At 44.2% G+C, this 19,871-nt stretch overlaps 1 protein-coding gene across 2 annotated transcripts in view; it reads right to left on the reverse strand.

Annotated features, from left to right (window-relative positions):
• Positions 1-19,871, reverse strand: part of SLC9A9 (solute carrier family 9 member A9) — a 455,942-nt gene that overhangs the window by 87,660 nt on the left and 348,411 nt on the right. For both annotated transcript variants that reach the window (XM_053308421.1, XM_053308419.1), the window contains 2 exons: positions 16,590-16,638; positions 741-820 (listed from right to left, as the gene is read on the reverse strand). In XM_053308421.1, coding sequence (XP_053164396.1) covers positions 741-820; positions 16,590-16,638 — 129 coding nt within the window. The remainder of the gene's footprint in view (positions 1-740; positions 821-16,589; positions 16,639-19,871) is intronic.

Raw genomic sequence — 19,871 nt, forward strand, 5'->3', positions numbered from 1 at the left:
TCATCATCATCATCATCATCATCATCATCATCATCATCCCAGTGGTAACTGGCATCCTAGGTGCAATTCCAAAACAACTTGAAGAGCACCTCAGCACCATAGGGGCCACAGAAATCACCATCAGCCAATTACAAAAAGCAACTTTACTGGGAACAGCCTATATTTTGCGACGATATCTATAATAACCAACAGTATTGATGATAAAATTCAACCATCCCAGGTCCCTGGGAAAGACTCGATGTCTGGATGAAACAAACCAGTCAATAGTACCTGTCTGACTGTGTAAACAAGAAATAATAATAATACTAATAAGTATTATTATTATTATTATCATCATCATCATCATCATCATCATCATCATCATCTCTGTCATACTTCTTTCTTGTAAAATATATTTTCACTCCCAAGTTTAACTGCTTGTATGCATTTTATTTCTAAGAGCTTCAGACTTATTAATTTGTTGCAAGCACTGAATACACTTTTAATGAAGTTAGCCTTATTCCATCTCACTTTCTATCACCTCCTTTAGAAACGTTCTACAACAGCATTTTTCTATTTCAGAACTTCTTTTGAACTCCCTGCCATTATTTCTTTTCCATACCAAGAATGTGATTTAATTTCACATTGTACTTAAAAATGAAAGGAATATCTTGTTACTCTACAAAGTTTATCTACATTATTTCCCCCTTTAATGATATTATTATCCATTGCTCGTTGAGACTAAAATGATAATAGGATACTTATGATCAAATCCATACCATATTCTGAAAAGCCAGGCACTTTCTGCTTTGGTTGTGTTTTTATCCAGGTTATTTACAGTCTGTAATTAAAAGAAAAAAAGGTTTTTGTGTTGTGTTTAATTTTTTTGAAGACTTACACATTTAAAAGCAATAACTAAGTAAGATGAAAAAGATAAACAATTAAAAAACTCACCTCCGTTCACAAAACTTTCAATAGAAAGATACATTTGAATAAATAAATAAATAAATAAATGAATAAATAAAAAGAGTAAATATATAGAACATAGAAGTACACATTTAAATCTGTACCATTTCCCTGAACTACATCTCCATCATGTAGATCCCCATCACTCCTGGAAGAGAGGGAAGGTTGTGTGTTGTTGACTAGGCACACAAGGGACTTCAAAATGGCTAGATGGCTGTCTAGACTCTTCACGGCCTCTTGTGAAGGAGAGCTCAAAATCCCACTAGGTAGGAACACACACTCATTTGTATGTTACTGTGACTGTGTGTAAATGTTCTCTGGCATTCTAGTCCTGTTGCCTCCCCATTTCTCATCCAAACTCATTGTAGCCAGCAGGACATCCCCAAATTAAGCTTTATCTTGTGGAGTTCAGCTTACCAACACCCAGAGTGGCATTCTCATTTCCTATTGTCTTGCTCTTTCCTACTGAGCTACCAAGTAGTTCACAGTGTTGCATTCTGTGGGACCACTGCTGTAATTTCCTTCTTTCCTTGTCCATGTGGCCTAATACCCATCCCTTGCAAAAAGCTTGTTCTTCTCAATAGACATTGTGGGCAGCATTCTGAATATTGTAGTGTTGTGTGTGTGTGATTCCCCCCGTTTTGTTCTTGGCCCGAATCTGAAACACCCCAATTTTGTTCTTTATTCAAAATTGCAAAATCTGAATCTGAAATGTTTCAGATTTTTATAAACGGCCATGGGGCAAAACTAGTGGGTTGGGGTGGTAGTTCCCAATGGGTGGAAGCTACCACCCAAATTTCAGAGGAATTGGGCAAAAGGCTGATCTTTGGTGAATTTTTGAAATTTAAGATTTTTCCCATAGGGAATAATGGAGGTTTCAGCAAATGTATAGCTTCACGTTGGGCAGAAAAGGGGTGGCCCAGAGCAAAGTAGGGTGGGTGGTAGTGTCCAGTGGGGGCAAGGAAACTTCCAGAATTATTTCAAAGAAATTGGACAGAGGGCTGATTTTTAAAGATTTAATGGTGTTTTGGCATCTTTAAGGTTCTTTCCCATAGGGAATGATGGAGGTTTCAGAAGCCCCATAACTGCACCGGGGTGGCCCAGAGCAAGTGGTGGTGTAGAGCACATAGGGTGCCAACCACCCCCATGGGTTGTTAACCCATGGGGTACTGGGTTCTGTTGTTTCTGAGATGTTTTGAGTGTAGATTCTCTGGTAGCATATGAGAGTGGATTCATGGTTTGTCATTGAAAATCTCATATGCTATCAGAGAATCTACAGGCTGGGCTCAGGCTGGCAACAAGGCAGGCATAGGCAATGGCATGGCATCTCTCAAGGGGGTGAAAAAAATTCTTCTGGAACAAAAAAAGCAATGCAGTAGATAAATCCATTCCCAGGCTGGCATGCAGTAGCCATAGCAGGTTGGCAGGCTGGGCTAAGGCTGGCAACAAGGCAGGTAGGCATAGGCAATGGCATGGCATCATTATGGCAACTTGAGGCATGCCATGCCATGCAAACTAGTTCTTTCTCTCTTTCTTCAATGAGGCAGAAAGGCAGAATGCCAAATGAGTAACTAACGTTGAATGAATTAAAAACCCCTCCTTGAACTCCCCCCACCTGTGCCCCTTCTTCGACCCTTCCCCTGGACAATGTGGGGCCAGTAAAGAGTGGCAAGAGGCAAAAGAGCCAATGGGAAACAAGGAGGGAATCGTCAGCAGGTCAGTCCATGCTTTAGGTCACCGATCGGAAGCCTGGAAGGGCGGGAAATTCAAAGAGTTGTCAAACAGAAAATGGAGACTGACTCAGAGATTGCCACAAAATAGAGGTCCGAAACAACAAAACGTTTTGTAGCCGAAACAGGGATGTTTTGTTTTGTGTACAAAACTTTCAGATTTGGAAAATGGGCATTTTGTTTTATCTACAAAACACCCGAAACGGCCCATTTCCAGTACAAAACCTTTTATACCCTAAACATTTCACACATCCCTAGAATATTTTCTGTGTGGGATCACTGGTCCTGTGGTATCACATAAATCCTTCTCCTGGGGAGCCTATGTTCAGGCTTCTTTCCAGGGGCGTACCAAGCTTGGAGTGGGCCCAGAGACGAGATTTTAAAATGGGCCCCTCACTGCCTTCCTCTCTTCTCCTGGCCTGATGTCTCTGCTAACTATCCCAACATTAAAAAATGTATTGGTGCATGATCCAGCCAATGTTAAGCACTTTTACATATCAATTTCAAAAGAAGTTAAAGTAAGCCTTTAAGAATTAGCTGAAATACATGGATTCTGTATGTGCTTAATTTTGAAAAGCTCATGCTTTTTGTTTCAGCAACGTGTGAGATACATATTTTCCTAAATAATTTCCTGACTTTTAAGACATTATTTCTGAACACTAAAAAAACAGTTTTTAATATACCTGCCATAAAATAAAAATAATGGAGAGGATTGTCTCAGTGTGCTTTCACAGACTCAGGTAAAAACAAATCCTGCACCTACAGTTCAAACATAAAACCTACATTAGTTACATCCCATAATGGCTCTACCACTTTTTAATCAGACATTGATATCCCTACAATACCACAAAAGAAGCTGAAATCAAGACAGTACCTCCATCGCAAGTGGCCCCATTTAATTCTCTCCCCCCCCACCATACAATTGCCCGAATTCCTGCCTCTCCATCGCCTCTTTCTCAACAGAGTTGGTGGTCATCCTCATCTGGGTCAGGCAGACAACACAGGGACCACCACTGTGATGCTGTTTTAACTTTCCACAGGGCTCCCCAGATGCAACTGAGTTTTTTTTTTGGGCGGGTTGCTGTATGCATTTCATTATTCTCCTGCCTTTCCTCTAAGGGCAACACAAGACAGTGCCCCCCTTCTGTGTTTTACCCTCCCCGTGATCCTGTGAAGTACGTAAGGCTGTGTGTGTGAGAGAGAAAGAAAGCAGGAGAGAGAGTCCAGAAGGCGCATGCAGTCACCCAGGGGACTTTGTGGCTGAGTGGGAATTAGAACCCAAGCCCCTCAGATCCCTAATCAAACACTCTAATCACTGTGACATGCTGCTTTTCCTTCGCAATGGCTCCTTTCTGCCAACCCACCCCTTCAGATATCTCCAACCCTTGGTGCGGAGGTGTTAACTGCTTGCTCTTTCCCATCAATATCTTAATACAGCTATGCAGGTACTGGAGGGTTATTGAGGATCAGTTGGGAATAGACAAGCAAATTAATTAATGCTTTCTTTCCCCCTCCCCCTGCAATATATGTGCACAAGTCAAGATGCACCAGAGGGAAATATCTTCCCATTGCCTAGATGTATCTCTGTGTTTATATATTTGCCAAATTCTATTTTTATTTTATTTTATTTTATTTTATTTTATTTTATTTTATTTTATTTTATTGTAAGTGGGAGATATACCCCGTCTCTTCCATCCCCAAAGGGCCTCTCGGTCAGTTAACAAGACATGTATACAAGAATGTGCAAAACCCCCATCAATCTCAAAGAATGCTAATGGTGCAATCCTTGTGTTTACTCTGAAGCAAGTGCCCATGTGTTCAATGGGTCTTGCTTGCAGGTAATGCTGCATGGGCGGCAGCTGGAGAGACAGAAACCAATGAAGCCATTTGTGTTTGCTTTTTAACATGAACTTTGTTCAACAGATTTTATTGTTCCAAGACAAAAACTTGCAGCGTTTGTAATGGTTCTTATTTTCTGCTTCGCTGCAGATTATAGCGAAGGAGAAGATGTAACTGTTAAAAAAAGACTCCTAAACATAGCAAAAATGGATTAATGATGGCATCCTAAAGTGTTATTGGTTAAGTAGGGTTTGTGTATTGGGGAAACCAGGGAAACGGCAGAGACTGAAAAGGTATACATTGGCATTTTAGGAGGCAGGCAGGCAGTAGTTAAGGGGAAGAGATTCAGTAGAATAGCTTGCCTTTGTTTTGGTCTTCAAAGTTGGATTTCCAGCCTGGTCTTCTGGTAGCAATCATGAATTGTCCCCTTCGCAGGCGCAGAAGAGCCTTACCCTCACCCCCGCCCCAACTCTGCTGTGGGATGAGAACATGACGCACCACCTCTCACTTCCGAGAGAGCACTCATGCGCCGTCTGCACCTTTGCTGCTCTTTTTCTTCCTGTGTGCGTGACGGGCGTCCATTACTCCCCTCGGAGGGAGTGAGGCAGGCGGAGCACCTTGCTCATCTAAACACCTTTACTCTTAAGTAAGCCCCACAGAAATTAGTGGGGCTCGCTTTCGAGTAGGTGTGTTTGGGACTTTGATGGGGATCTCAATAAAAGAGATGGTGCACGTGAAAAAATTAAATCCTACATCTAGCAGAACCAATACTTTTTTAAAATTAAAGTCTTCCATACAGGGGCTTCTCCCACTGCCGCCCATGAACCGCTGGCGTGCGGCACCAGCCGTGTTCCAGCTGATGCACCTTTCTGGACTTTTTTGCATACAGAGGGTGCCTATGCGTCCACCCACCAGCCAATGAGAGAGGGGGGGGGAGAGAGAGAGAGGGAGGGAGAGAGAGAGAGAGAGAAGGAAGGAATACTGAAGGAAGCCTGGGCAGCGGGTGCTGGGGAATTGGGATAGATCATGTGACTTGCCTCTGGGGGGCCCTTTGAGGCAGCGAGCTGGGAGACAACTGTCTTCCCTTGCCTAATGGACAGTATGCCCGTTTCTTCCTACTCACTGGGCTATGGACTTTGTAAGCTGTTGTGACTGGAATGGCAATCTTTCCTTCTCTGGCTGGCTCTGATTTTGTCCCAGTTTGCTTTTTGTTGCTACCCAACTGCTAGCTATATTTGGTCTGCCAAGGGATACCCAAATTTTGACAGCAAATGTCAGTTGTTGACTGTTAGTCACTGGATCAAGGGTTCTGTATCATGAGTAAGGACCTTAAGGAAATAGGGACCTCTGACACTGGGGCTTTTCCTGGAAGTGCATTTAAGCTTTGTGTGTGGGAGGGCGTCTGAATTGGGTAGGGTGATGTCATCATGGTGGCCATGCCATCACTAAATATTGAGATTGGTCCTGCCTGCATTGGTACTTTAGAGCAATTGTTGGTCTGCAACATTGTGATTGATGTGTGACAACAGAGTTGCCAGGGATGCTTTGAGAGAGTCTGTTGGTGTTGCTACATTGCCTCTTGTTTTTACAGCTAGTCCTGTGCATTGCTGCTAGCAGTGCAAAGGACTTTGATTAGGTTATGTCAGTATAAGCCCAGTGGTATCTCAAGGCTTCTGTGCAGATGCCTTGTGTGAGCCTCCTCCCCTTCTCCCCCTCTTTAAAAAATGGGGCAGAAGGTTATCTTGCCACCTTGCTGATACCTGAGGTGACCACCTCACCTTGCTTAATGGAAGGGCCATCTCTGGTTAGCCATGGCATAGTGTCTATCAATATAGGCAGGCCAGAGGATTGGCCTGCCCACTGCATTTAACTGTATTTTTTGTTTAACTGCTTTTCCCTACAACAATGTAAGATGTTTATCTTTGGATATGGATCTGTTGTTGAGCAAATTGGATCGTTCACCATATTGTTCTTTGCTGCACTGGTACTCATGTGAAATAATTCAACACTTATTTTTATTAATGATTCCAATTTTATTAAGCAGCTGAGGAACACTTTATTCCTTGATCGATTAAAAAAAAATATATTTCTTCTGCATTGCTACAGTGGGATTACTTTCCGTTTACTCCTGTCAAGCTTAGAAGGTATTTGGTTTATTTTATTTCATTTTTGTTTATGGCTTAGAAAAAGGTCATTCCTACAGGGATCATAATATTCCAATAATTATGACACGTTTCCTTTCCTCTCTCCCCCGATATGAGAAAACCAACACTGGAAAACAGTGTTAGTTGCTGATATTTTATTCATTGACTTCAAATGTCGGTTGCTGTTTTACAAGCTGTCTGTGGAGGGTCCTCATGTAGCATACCCTATGGAAATATTCCTATAGCTCTGAATGATGTGCTGACACACACATATGTACCCTGAGCACAGTGAAAGGGTAAAAACATAAATGGATAATGAAACAAAAGGCTCATTATATTTTGTTCTCTGCTATAGACACCCAAGTGCAAAACAACATGCAAAACTTCCATCAGTGGTAAAGGCCTTGTATACATAAAATGTGGTGTGTGTTCCTTGAAAATATTTGGAAATGTCAGGATCCTTTCCCAATAATAATTTCTGAGAGTTTTAAAGAGATATGTGCCAAATTTTATAAACTGGTTGGAAGCATATCTTGTTTTGGGATATCCCTAGGCAAGCACAAAATATAAAGCAAGAATTGGCCTTGGAGATTTTTGATTTTTTGCTTCTTGGCTGACATCCTGACTGTGCTCACACAAGAACGTGGCGCTAGCATAAGGATGTTGCACTAGCACAAGGATGTTGTGCTAGCTTGTAGCACTAAATCTGGAACTTACTGTAATGTAAATTTGATTGCACTTGTGCAACAAGGTGTACAACCTGTGGCATGTCTCCTATATTTTGCTGAGAATTTGCACAATAGTGTAAAAGCACAATTTCCAAATTTTTGTGTGCAGCTACCTGATCTTGCACAAGTGCAACTTTGTTGGTTGCATGAAGCATGTTAATCAGGATGTCAGCTTGCATTTTGGGGAGGGTTGAGTACATTTTCTCTAGAGGAGGTATACTGCAGAATAGGAGACACCACCAACATTTCAGGTTAATAGTGAAGGACCACCTGCTTCCAAGGGTTTCTGCCCATTGGACAAGATCATTGGAAGGGGGCTGTGCTCTGCGTGCCGATGGTGAAAGAGGCTCGACTATCGAACACGTGGGACAGTGCCTTCTCAGTCATTGCCCCCAGGCTTGGGATGCCCGGCTGGCATCCGCTCCTCAGCTTCCACCAGAGTTTTTAGAAAACAAGCAAAGATGTGGCTCTTCACACAGGCTTTTAAATGAGATTAGTTTTTTTTAAACATTTTTTTTAACCGCTGCTGCTCTGTGTTTTATGTGTTGTTTTACAGAGGTTTTAAAATTTTAAATAGAGATTATATTAATATTAATATTTAAAATAAATATTAAATATTATAGAGGATTGTAAACCGCTTTGAGATAATTTTAATGAAAAGTGGTATATAAATTGAACAATAAATAAATAAATAGTGTGCAGCTGATGGGACTGATTTATGAGTTTTTGCCCCTCACTCTTTCTCAGTCCTGCTCCTACCTGAGACCCATAAACTATAGATGCAAAGGTTGTAACATGCAGTTTTTGTAAATATGTGCTTTACTACTGGACTGTAGCTCATTTATTTTCATTTGCTTTGAGTCCTTTCTGGTTTAAAATTGTAGCTGCTGGTGTAGGATCATCTGTGTAATCCCATTATCCAAATATTTAGTGGAAGTTTTATGTTACCATTTAAAAAATCCCATTTGCTTCTGTTATTTTCTGTCTTTAATCTAATAAGACACAAACTTCGGGCACTCTATGTGGCATGAGGCATGTAATGTGAACAACAAAAATCAGCTATCATAAAGTGGTTCGTCTGGTAGATTGTTAGGCAAGGATCCAGGTTTCATAAAAATGAAAGATGATCTAAATCCTGGCACGCTTTGGGCTCTCAAAGGGAAGACTACCTTCTCATTTGTTCTATATATTTATTTATTGAGGATGCTTGTAACAGCTTCCAGAGCAATTTACAGCAATATGCAGAAATGATACCAAAAGAGAAACTAATTGACAAAACCAAATTTTAAATGTTATTTTAAATTCAGGAAAGCTTGAGGCTGTTCACACGAGCAGCCCTACCTGGGCTTGTGCAACACTATGGGGGTAGAGCTACTTGTGTGAAGCACCAGGATCCTGGCCGATCCCGGCACTGCCCCACCGGGTAGCCCAGAAATGTTCACCTGGTGCGAAAAAGACATCCGGTTCAGTGGCAGGAGAAACCTCCCTGAGGAAAGTACTCTACATGCAAGGGAGCCAAAACTGAAAATGTCCTTTTCTTTGTGATGACCACAGTCTGTGTACTGAGCCCATATTGATTTCAAATGTTTATATGAAAAGAAATTATTAAATGATTTTTCAAAATCATTTCATAATAAACTGTCAATTAAAAAAATGGAATCGGAACCAAAGGCTTGGTTCCAAAGGTGCACTTCTGCTAGTGGAAAACTTCTGCTCATAGACTTTCTGGCCTAGGAGGAGAATATTGCATGACAAAATATTGCTCATATCTGGGCAAGTTCTGTTTGCTCAATCTCTTGCTCGAGATTTCATAAAATCTTTTTTCAAGGCTTTCTTAGTGCCTACTAGAGTTCACATGTGACTATCCTCCTTATTCATGGAATAGCACTACATTTTATTCTTCTGCTCATGGTTCTTTGAATCCAAGCCAAAATCAACAATGTGTTGTATTCCATTCAGTAACCTTTTGCAGTTTGTTTGGACATGTATCTCAGGGGGGATCCTGTAGAGAGTGTGGGGGAAGAGTCAGAAAGGAAAAGGGAGGGAAAGAAGAAGGGGGAAATGGAGGTGTTGCTGAATAAATCTTTAGTTACTCTACATAAGATTTCCTTATGTGTATAAGGGAAGCAGCTATAAAACAAATGGCAGGAGCAGATAACTAAGAGCAAAGAGAATCAAACACTAATAAAATACATATGGTAACACAAAACATAGCTTCTCAATAATAGGACAATTCAGATGATATTGTACAACCAGTCTTTCTAATCCCTTGATGAGAGAGGTGTGTGTGTGTGTGTGCATTATGTATGCTGAACTCCCTCTTCTGACACACCAATGCGTCATTGCTTAATTGTGTGGGGGTGTGAATGAAATAATATTTTAAAGGAGTATTTAATCCCCAGGCTGAGAGGCAGTTTGGATGATCCACCCCCATGAGATTATGCAGTGATACAGTGACATGCCAGGAAGGGGAAGAGCACATGTCTCTTATCAGAAGATTACAAGGGTCAGTGGGTGGTATTATCTAAGGGTGTGCATCTCGGCTTCAGGCTCAGCCGAACCGGGTCCAGCCTGGCCATCAAACCAGGCTAAGCCGGTTTGTGGGCCGGCCTGGGTATACTTGTAAAGGGGAAATCCTTGAAGATACCCCTTTACAAGTAAAGGACATCCCTAATCCTAATGGTAAAGGCGGTGTGGGTGGAGGGTAGCCAAAGAAAGTGGCCTCTGTCGGCCTTTGTATCTTTAGAGGCAGTGGTGGTGAAGCAGCGGAGGCAGCAGGGGGTGTTGGTTTCTCCAAGCCATCTCAAGGATTACCCTTTACAAATATACCCAAGCTGGCCCGCAAGCCAGTTCTTCAAACCAGGGGCTGATCTGGTTCGAATTCGGACTACCCAAACCAGGCTTGCTCGATGCCGAGCCCAGCTCAAAGCAAACCGGCTTGCACATCCCTAGTATTATCCTTACTTACCCATTACCAATGTTACTGTTTTATTTACTCAGGCTAATAAGAATCTCTTAACCCGATGCATAAGACAAAGCAATGAAGGTATAGCTTTCACATGATGAAAGCACATGGAGAGATGACATGGACCTTTGAAGCAGGGCATATGTTACGTTCACCAACTGTGCAGCAGTGAGCAGTCACCACCTAGCACATAATGTTTGTATTGCCAGAGTGCTATATGACTATCACCCATCACACTGGCAATCTCCACATATCGCCAGTGGCTGTCAGATGTAAATTCACAACCTGTGGTGAGTCATATGGAGAATACCTGTACTCATGATAGGCTGGATGGGGAACACTATTTTCAGTAGCATCTCCATGATGACTGTGCTCTAGCCAGACTTTACTTTAACCACATGCTATGCACTTGTGTGCTTGCTGTTTCTTGCAAAATGGCACATGTGGTGGGTTGATCCATAGTGGGACCCCGGCAAGGAGGAGGCAACTTTAACCCTTAGACCCACCTCTGGATCTCAGTCTAAATCAGGACCCTTGTGGCTGCCAATTTCCTTTGATGCCAATGACAGTTGTCTCCTGTGGTGGTGGTGGAGGAGGGGGGCAGAATTTAGATCCATGGTGGGGACAAAGGGTTGAACTCCCCTTCTTCTATCCACCTGCCCCTCCACACATACTTGGGTTTTCCCAAGCCTCCCTGCAGATGATCCCTCACTTTTCCCTGTGTGGGCAGATTGCTCACCCAGAGAAGTGGCAGCTCTCCTGTGGCCTGCCCATGGCTCCCCGGCAGCTCTGGGGGTCAGGTGCAAGAAAGCGCCACCCCGCGGTGCCCCGTCCCCATAGCTCCAATAATGCATGGCGCAACTGCACGGTGCATTCTTGGGAGCCCTCCTTCCCCGATTGTTCCAGCTGTGGCTGCAAGCAGCTGCAGCAGACATACAATCAGTTACCCTGGTTTTGGGTTGGTCTTGTGCCCCAAGCCCAGGTTAAGCGGTGGGCTACTTTAGAGGGCTCGCCACTGTGCCCCCCCCCGCAGGAGACGCATGGCTCCCAGCAGTTCTCACTCACAGCAAAAACTGGACTGGGCTTCCCTAGCCTGGTTTTTGCTGCTCATGAGAATCGCTTCAATAAATTAATAACAAGCACACATCTGCATCAGGCCTGTGTGAAGCTGCACAGCTTCTCTTTGAGGACCATTCTGGCGCTTCTGAAGGGTCCCCTATTCAATTCAGCCCCACTTCAAACAGTGCTTTGTTTTGAGATGAACTCTTCAGCCCCTCAAAGCTTTGCTTCGACCTCCTTCACACACACCCCACTCCTAAAACTATATCCTAGGAGCAATAATAGACAGGAGAAAAGCCTGAAGGAAACCAAAGAGGCAGAATAGAGGCTAGTCTCTTGTCCCCTGCTGTAGTTCTAGGGAGTGGGAAAGTGAGGGTGAAGTTTTAGGCTGGTGAAGGTGACGTTTTGCTGTAGTTAGGGGGTGGGAAGGTGAGGGGGGCTGAAGCAAAGTCTCAAAGGGCCAAAGTGTTCAGCCCAGTTTGCTTTGCTTTGACCCCCACCAGAGAGTGCTTCACTTTCGGCCAAGTGGCCTAGTGGCCAAGTGGCTGCTTCCAGCCCTGAAGCTTTGCATTGCCCTAATCTGCACAGTACATGCTTAAAATCACATGTAAAGTGGGGAGGATTTTCTATTTTGAAGTAATTCTAATTATGTGTATTATGCTTTTTTGTTACCATGAGTATTACATTAGAGAAGTTTTATTAAATCTTGTGCTGTTTTTGCCAACCTTGGGCTCTTTGGCTAAACTGAGTTAAAACTGTCAAATAAACAAAATATGTAATAAAAATAGAGGTGTGAGAAAGTTGCTAACTCCAATAAAGCCAAAGGCACATTTGCTCATATCTGAATGGCTCATATCTGAATGAATACATGGGGTGCAACAGAGGACAATGAGGCCTTTAAAAAAACAAAACACCTCAGCAACTGAGCAGTTCCCTTGGCTTTCTTGGGCTTAGTGAGAACATGTAAAAACTTGCTAGACTTCTGTCAATACAGTCTCTGGGGCTACAGAGAAAAATTACCCCAAGGAAAAAAGGCACTGAATATAGGGTCAGTTGTGGCATGTTTTCCCCCCTCAAAATGTAGCAGTCCCAGCGCTGCACACAAATACACTAACACAGGCTGTGCACATGTAAATACATGTTTCCAGTCTTGCAGAATGCTTCCAGGGTGTGAAAGGTCCTTGGAAGTGTTAGCCCTCTGGCACAACAGTGCACATGCAGAAGGTCTGGGGAGTTGTCTGCTCCTGGTGCATCCCCACAGAACCTCCTTACACCTATACATTGAGGTGCTTCACATGACATGTGTGAAGCGCCTGATGGGGTTCTGCGGGGAGAGCAGGCTTAGTCTGTTCTCCCTACAGACGAGCAGCTGCTCATAGCTGGACGGCAGGATCGGCTACCCACATGGCTGCCAGCTCCATCACTCTCCATCTTGGAGAGACCCCCGAGCCCGCAGTGACACATGAGCAAAAAAACCAAGGTTAACATTTGCTCTGTTAACCTCATTTAAGGGGAAGAGGATTTAATGAGGCTAGCTGCCGGGAGCCATGTGGCTTCTGTTGCAGCTCACGATTGCCCAAAAGTGGGCTGGGCTCCCTTAGCCCGCTTTTGGGCGATGGTGGGAATAGCCTCTTTGTCAGCTACTGAGTTCATTGGGGCTTGCTCTCAAGTAAGCCAAGAGATATTAATAGGCTACAGGACATGGAATTCTATGTTGGATTGTGGCTGCTTTGTTTAGAGCAGGCCAGCTCAACTTAGGCCCCCCCAGCTGTTTTTGAACCACAACTCCCATAAACCCCAGCCACAGTGGCCAATAGCCAGGGATTATGGGAGTTGTAGGCCAACATCTGCAGGAGAGCTGAAGTTGAGCATCCCTGGTTTAGAGGAAGAAATAAACGTATGCTTTAAATTCAAACCACCTAATCCTTCCTTAATAAAATGAAATTGTTTTAAATATCCAGTACTTTTTATTAAGTTAGCCAGCTTTCTCCTGGGAGCTGGTAATTGGCCAAGATTGTTCTTCCAAAACACCTGCACAAAATATATGTGCAATAAAAGTCTCTCTGAGGAGATGCAGCAAAGAGATTTTTCAAGAGACACAAGCCAGCTGAACAGAAGATGATATTGAATACATTTGTTTTTTGTGGGAAAAATTAGCTCTAAAAGAAAATAAAGATTTTATTGAAGTACAATTATTCTTCTTGAAGTACAGATCTTTTCTAATACTCATGGCAACTGAACTTTTAGAAACTGACCTAGGAATTGAGATCCTTATGTGCAGTCCTTTGCCAGGTAAGCCTGTGTCCAGAGGTTAGGTTCGGTGAAGGAGCTTTTCTGTGGTGGCACTTTAATTGTGGTGCCACGAACATTTCCTTTGACATATTCACCCAACATCATCATTTTTATTTGCTAGACATCAGCCTAGGTCTGCCCTATTTAGCTGAGCTTTTTATAGCAATAAGGGTCTTTTTGGCTGCACTATTTGATATCAGATGCATTTTCTGGTTGGATCTGTAAGTTTGCCTTGACGGCTTTTATGGTGGAAAGGAAGGGTAAACATTACCTTCTGGTAAAAAATAATCTGGGGCTATTCACACGAAAGCGAGCTAAGGCCAGCCCACTTTTGAGAGCTCTTGAGACCCGCCAGGAGTTGTGCAGCTCCCGGAGGTTAGCCCACTTAATCCCCCCCACCGAAGTTAGTGGAGCAAGCGCTCTGCTAACTCCGTTTCGATGATCATGGTCACCATGGCACAGCTCTGTGCCATGCTGACTCACGAGAAGACCCTTGACCGGGAGGCTCCAACAAGCTTCCTGGCCTTGTGTGGGGCATTCTGAGACTTCCAGGGGCCAGGCGGCCCCCGATCCCCACTGCCCTTACCAGCACTGTGACAGAGCTGGTAGTTGTGTAGGTGGCTGATCTGGCCAGCCAGGGCAAGCTCCCTGCTCAGATAGTGCATAGAGCCTCTCTGCCTACTTTCCTTTCACTATAATCTTAACAGATAATTACCATCTCTGTAAGTTAGCCCACTTTCTCCTCTCACGTTCACATGTCTGCCATCTTGAATTGGGGTGGATGGCATCATCAACACAAACTACACTGTTGAGGTGTCCCTACAACTGTACCAAATTTGGTTCAAATTGGTCCAGGCATTGTGGAGTTGACAGGGATGTGCGCGCGCACACACACACAGACAGAGCTGGGTGATCTCATGGGCTTATTTTCCTTAAGGAAAGTTGGATAAAAGTGGTGAACAAGCTAAATAAAAGAGTTAACAATGATAACTTTTCTTCCATTGCTGTACAACAAGGATAGCTTTATATTCTAAACAAGTTGGAAACACAGTGGAGTGACTGCATTCAATTATTTCTGTACATTATTGATGGCCTCACAATATTGCATTATGAAAGACTATCAGGGGAAGAGTGGAAATAAATGAGGTACTAGTCCATGGCAGGGCAAATGATAAATGCACCGAGAAGTGACAAATTTGACATAGTACAAAACAACAACAACAACTGTAAGTGTCTTGATGAGGATAATGTAATGTGATTAAGCCAATATGAAGCCCAGCTGGCTGTGGTAGACAATAAAACTAAGCCCCTCAAAGTTCTTACTTCAAATAAACATTTCCATCAGTTTTCTTCTCTCGAGACTGAAAATGGTGACCAATAGCTAAATAGTCATACTGTGAAAACAACAAATAGGTTGGTAGAACTTTAAAGGCTAGAAGCATGATAGAGAGCCACCATGGGAACAACACCCAATCCTTCCCCTCACCCACCACTATGGCACACCTGCAGGCAGCATTGGGTCATTATGGGGAATAGGAATTTAGTCTCTGTGTGTGCCTTCTGTATCCCTATCCAGTGCACCCCTTCCCCTCCCTTTACTGATGTCTCTGGCATACTCACTGAAAGGGAGGGGGAAATAGGACTTTATTGACCTTCATGAATATCCTGCATACACTGTGCCCATGGTGGGTTTCAATCATGCCCTAGCCAGTTTATTTTGGGGTGAGATTTTGTGGACAGTGAAGATTATGAATATACTCATACAGGGGTGTGTGTGTGTGTGTGTGTGTGTGTGTGTGTGTGTGTGTGTGTGTGACTTAGAGAGGGGAACTGTAATGCAAGTGAGATTTTTAAAATGACCAAACACATACTGACTTCTAGGGACTGACCAGCACAGAGAAGTAGATTGGTCTAGACTAGTGCAGGCATAACCTGAAACTGCTCATTTTTCAGGATCTCCAGTTCAGCCTAGAAGCAACTTCATGCAGATGATTAAAATATTCAGACGGTTGGGCTAAAATGGCTAATGCACATTAACAATATTCTGACCTGAAAATATTTCCTAAAATTTAGAAGTTAAATAATACATAGTGGGGCTATTCACACAGGCGGGCGGGGGGAAAGGCTGCACAAATCTTACCTCCCCCCACCCCAGACAATTACGCACATGTTGCTGGGAATGTGGACCACACTCCCACATGAGTAGTGCTGTGCCTAGCAGCGCAGAGCTTTGGAGGCCGGGATGATGCATTCCGGCCTCCTGGTATCCCACAATGCACTGCATGCTGAGTGTGGTGCATTGGGGGATTCTTCCAGGAGACAAATGCTCTAGGGACCCATTGCTGTGTGCTGCTGGCCTGGATGCAGCTTGAGCTCACACATGATCAGGGAGCCGAGTTTAATGGTGCTCTGGTGCCCTTAACCCCGACAAAAAGCCGGGCTAGTTGGTGCAGCCCTGATGGGATCGGGCCCAATCTCGGCGGTTCTCACATGCAGGCTAACCCAGGCTGGGCTTCCCAAGCCTGGGTTAGCGTGCGTGTGAGAACAACCTCATTACCTTCATTTAATTCTGAGGACTAAACTGTCTTCGGAAACCATTTTAATAATGCATCAAATAAAAAAGGTGAAGCAGTTAACGGATTTGATATACCAAAGCAGTAAGTCTGCTATTGTTCAGCATATCCTTACATTGATCAGAACTTTCCCCACAGAGCGGTATTTTATCTTCAAACTAGGAGGACAACAGAATGTAAAAGCCTCTTCCAGGATCTTCTGATGTTGGCAGAGCTGGAAACCTTTCCAAGAGTTCTTAGAAACTAAACCCTGTAAAGTGTATGTGACAGAACATAGATCTGTTTCAAATATTTATTGTAAAATCGTAACTTGCCTGAGTAGCAATTTCTGCCTTCAGGTCCTCATCTGGATCTACACCAACTCTGTTTTTAAAAAAGGAGACAAAGAGTGAATGCAGAACAGACGGACTTGTGTGACACAATTATTTTTCTGTATGATATCACAGATAATGGCCTGAAAAGAAAAAATATTGGCGGACATGATGTACCACATTGGTGTTGTCCAGGAGGTGGCACTGCTGTGCATGTGACAGGCAGCCCCAATGGTGTTGTGCAAGCGGGCAGTTGTGCAACTACTTAAAACTGCAAGCCTGCTGTTGTGCCACTTCCGTTGGAAGCACTGGCATTGTCTTGTGCATCATCAGCCATTTATTTTAGACATTATATATTGCTTTTCAGGTGAGCGCCACAAAGCATTTTACATAAAAATATTAAAACAATGAGCATCAATAAAAATTAGACAATACTTACACCTTGGCTAATGAGAGAGGACATACTTGCTCACTGTATTAAGCATACTAGCAATATGAATGATAGACATTTGAAAACATGTACAAGAATGAAATACTTTGCATATATGTAAATAGAACAAAATCCCGTATGATTAATATTCTGCATGCAGCTGAGAGTAGGAGAAAATAACCCCCCCAAAGGCCAAGTTTTTTTTAAAAAAAATTCTTGCTCAGTATACTATGCATACAGAAAGTATACAGAGATCTGAGAAAGGCATGTGAAATGTTTCCCCAATTTTTTAATTGTTCAGTTTTTATACCGCCTTTCATAAGGCATCCCAAGGTGGTTTACGAAAGTTAAAATGCAATAAAACTCCATAAAATCATATTTAAAATGTGAATGCCAGGGATAATGTTGACAAACCAAGAGGGTATCCAGTAGGGCACGCTAGATGTAGAAGGCTCAGGAAAGCCAATTTGATTAGGGTGACCAGTGCTCCCTGTAACAACATTCCCAAATGTTGTTGACTACAATTCCCACAATCCCCAGCCAAAGGCCATTGCATCCTGTTACAGGGAACACTGGGCGTGACCCTCCCTGACATCCTCCACCACATGGGCACCCGTCTAAGGGCAGTTACTTCTCAACCCAGTAGTGGCCAGTGAGGCCTGCCATGCGGGGCGGAGGGGCAGTGGTGAGGCAGCAGGATATAACTTTAAGGAAAGGCAAACTTACCTGCTTCCAACACCTGACATCATGCAACTGGTGGTGGCTGACCCAGCATCCCACGGGGAGGGTGCCCCACCACCACTGCTCAGTTGGTCTCGAGCACCCTCCCTGTGGGATGCTGAGTCTGCCTCTGCAAGTTTTGTAGAATGCCAGGTGCTACTACAGCCACTACAGTCATGACCTTGCTTGATAAAGTCTGAACCTTAAATTTTGTGGCCAAAGATTGGTTTATGGAACTAACAAGACAGTTGTTCTTACTTCATGAGGGGATTCTCACGATCAGGCAAAAGCGGGCTAAGGGAGCCTAGCCCACTTTTGCCTGATCGTCTGCTGCCACGGGAGGCACGCAGCTCCTGGCAGCAAACTCTCCTAATTCCCCCTCCCCTTAGACAGGGTTAGCGGAGCGAGTGCTCCTCTAACCCTGTCTTTTCGGTTGTGTGTTGCTGCAGTGCAGCTCTGCACCACGGCAACACATGAGGAGACCCTCGCCGGGAGGCTGCAACAAGCCTCCCGGCCCTGGGGGTCTCTCCAGGATGCCCCACGCACTTGCACAGGGCATCCTGGAACTTCCGGGGGTCGCACGGCCCCCAATCCCTGCAGCCCCCGCCGGCTCCATGACGGAGCCAGCAGTCGTGTGGGCAGCCGATCTGCCCGCCCAGGGATGCTTTCCTGCTCGTCTGCAGGGAGAGCGGGCTAAGCCCGGTCTGCCCGCAAACCCCTTCCTGGCGAGTCTCACGGATTGTGAGACTCGCCTCCATGTCTCAGTACAGAGTTAGTCCAGTGACTGAAGTCAGAATTGGCTCGGTGTTGCATTTCTCAAGAAGGCACATCTGGCCAAATTTAGCTGTGCCTTAGTCACATTGTAACTGGAGTACTGCAATGCACTCTATGTGGGGCTGCTCTTGAAGACTATTTGGAAACTGCAGCTGGTGCAAAATGTGGTGGCTGGGGTTCTCTATGGAGCTGCTTCCTAGGGCACATTACATGCATTCTGAAAGAACTGCACCAGCTGCCAATCTGTTTCTGCATCCAATTCAAGGTGCTGGTTATCACCTTTAAAACCCTTAATGGTTTAGGGCCTGGATACCTGAAGCACTGTGTGCTTTCAGAAGGTTCACTCTGCCCTACTAGTCATCAGGAGGGGCTCTGCATTGTTGTGCATGCACATGGCCTTCTTAGGTACTGCCCCCAGACTTTGTAATGCTTTCCCAGTAGATGTCCACTCTTTAGTTTCCCCTGCAGGTGTGTTGCTTCCATTGCACGGCGGGGTAGGGTGGGGACAAGTGTCCTCTGGCCGCTACAGCCCTAAGGACTTCCAGGGGCTGCCAGAGGCTCGCCCCCACTTCCCCTCACCCCTTTGGGGGACTGCCAGAATCACTCATCTGCCCTGCTCTCCCTACACCAGGTGCACTTCCCTTTTGCTTGTTGCGCTGTGTAACTTCATTCATGCAACATTGGAGTTCGTTTAGGTACATTCTTTCTCTGATTGGAGCAAGGCAGAGAAAAAAACACATTGGCCTTGACACCAATGGTACCTCGCAAAGTGCCAAGTTCAACAGGCAGATGGGCAGTGTGCCCACCTTGCCACTGGCGGCCATGCCCCCTTATGTATGATGTCATATGCAAGGAGGTGGCCTGTATGCACTAGCATGCACAGTACATGGGGGGGGGGCACCGGTCGAGCTTGTCCAGCAGCTGCCAGTGAGCTCCCTATGCCCTTGCTCTCCTTTGTTGCCTTTAAGAAGCTATTCAAGACCTTTCTGTTCTCCAGGCCTTTGACCCTTAAGGGGTGCTAGTTTCTCAGATCCCCCCCCCACATTTTTTCTGTCTGTAGCTATATTTTATTCTTTATATTGTTTTAGTTTGATTTTTATGGATTTTGTTGCTGTATTTTTAATTCTGTGAGCTGCTTTCAGAGAAAGTTTATGAAAGGTGTTATGAGACGTTAGACATAAATAAATAACTGCCTTTGCTTATTGGAGTTTGTCTCTGTATTGGCTTCAACTTTACCATTTAATGGTGTTTTGCACCACCACTAAATAGCTCTCATTTTGTGGGTTTGAGCCACAGATGGGGTAACAGGAGTGTCATATACAGTACTAGAAGAAAGGAAAAACAATCAGGAGAAAAATGTT

Source organism: Hemicordylus capensis, chromosome 3, assembly GCF_027244095.1.
Source record: "Hemicordylus capensis ecotype Gifberg chromosome 3, rHemCap1.1.pri, whole genome shotgun sequence".
Classification (NCBI taxonomy): Eukaryota; Metazoa; Chordata; class Lepidosauria; order Squamata; family Cordylidae; genus Hemicordylus; species Hemicordylus capensis.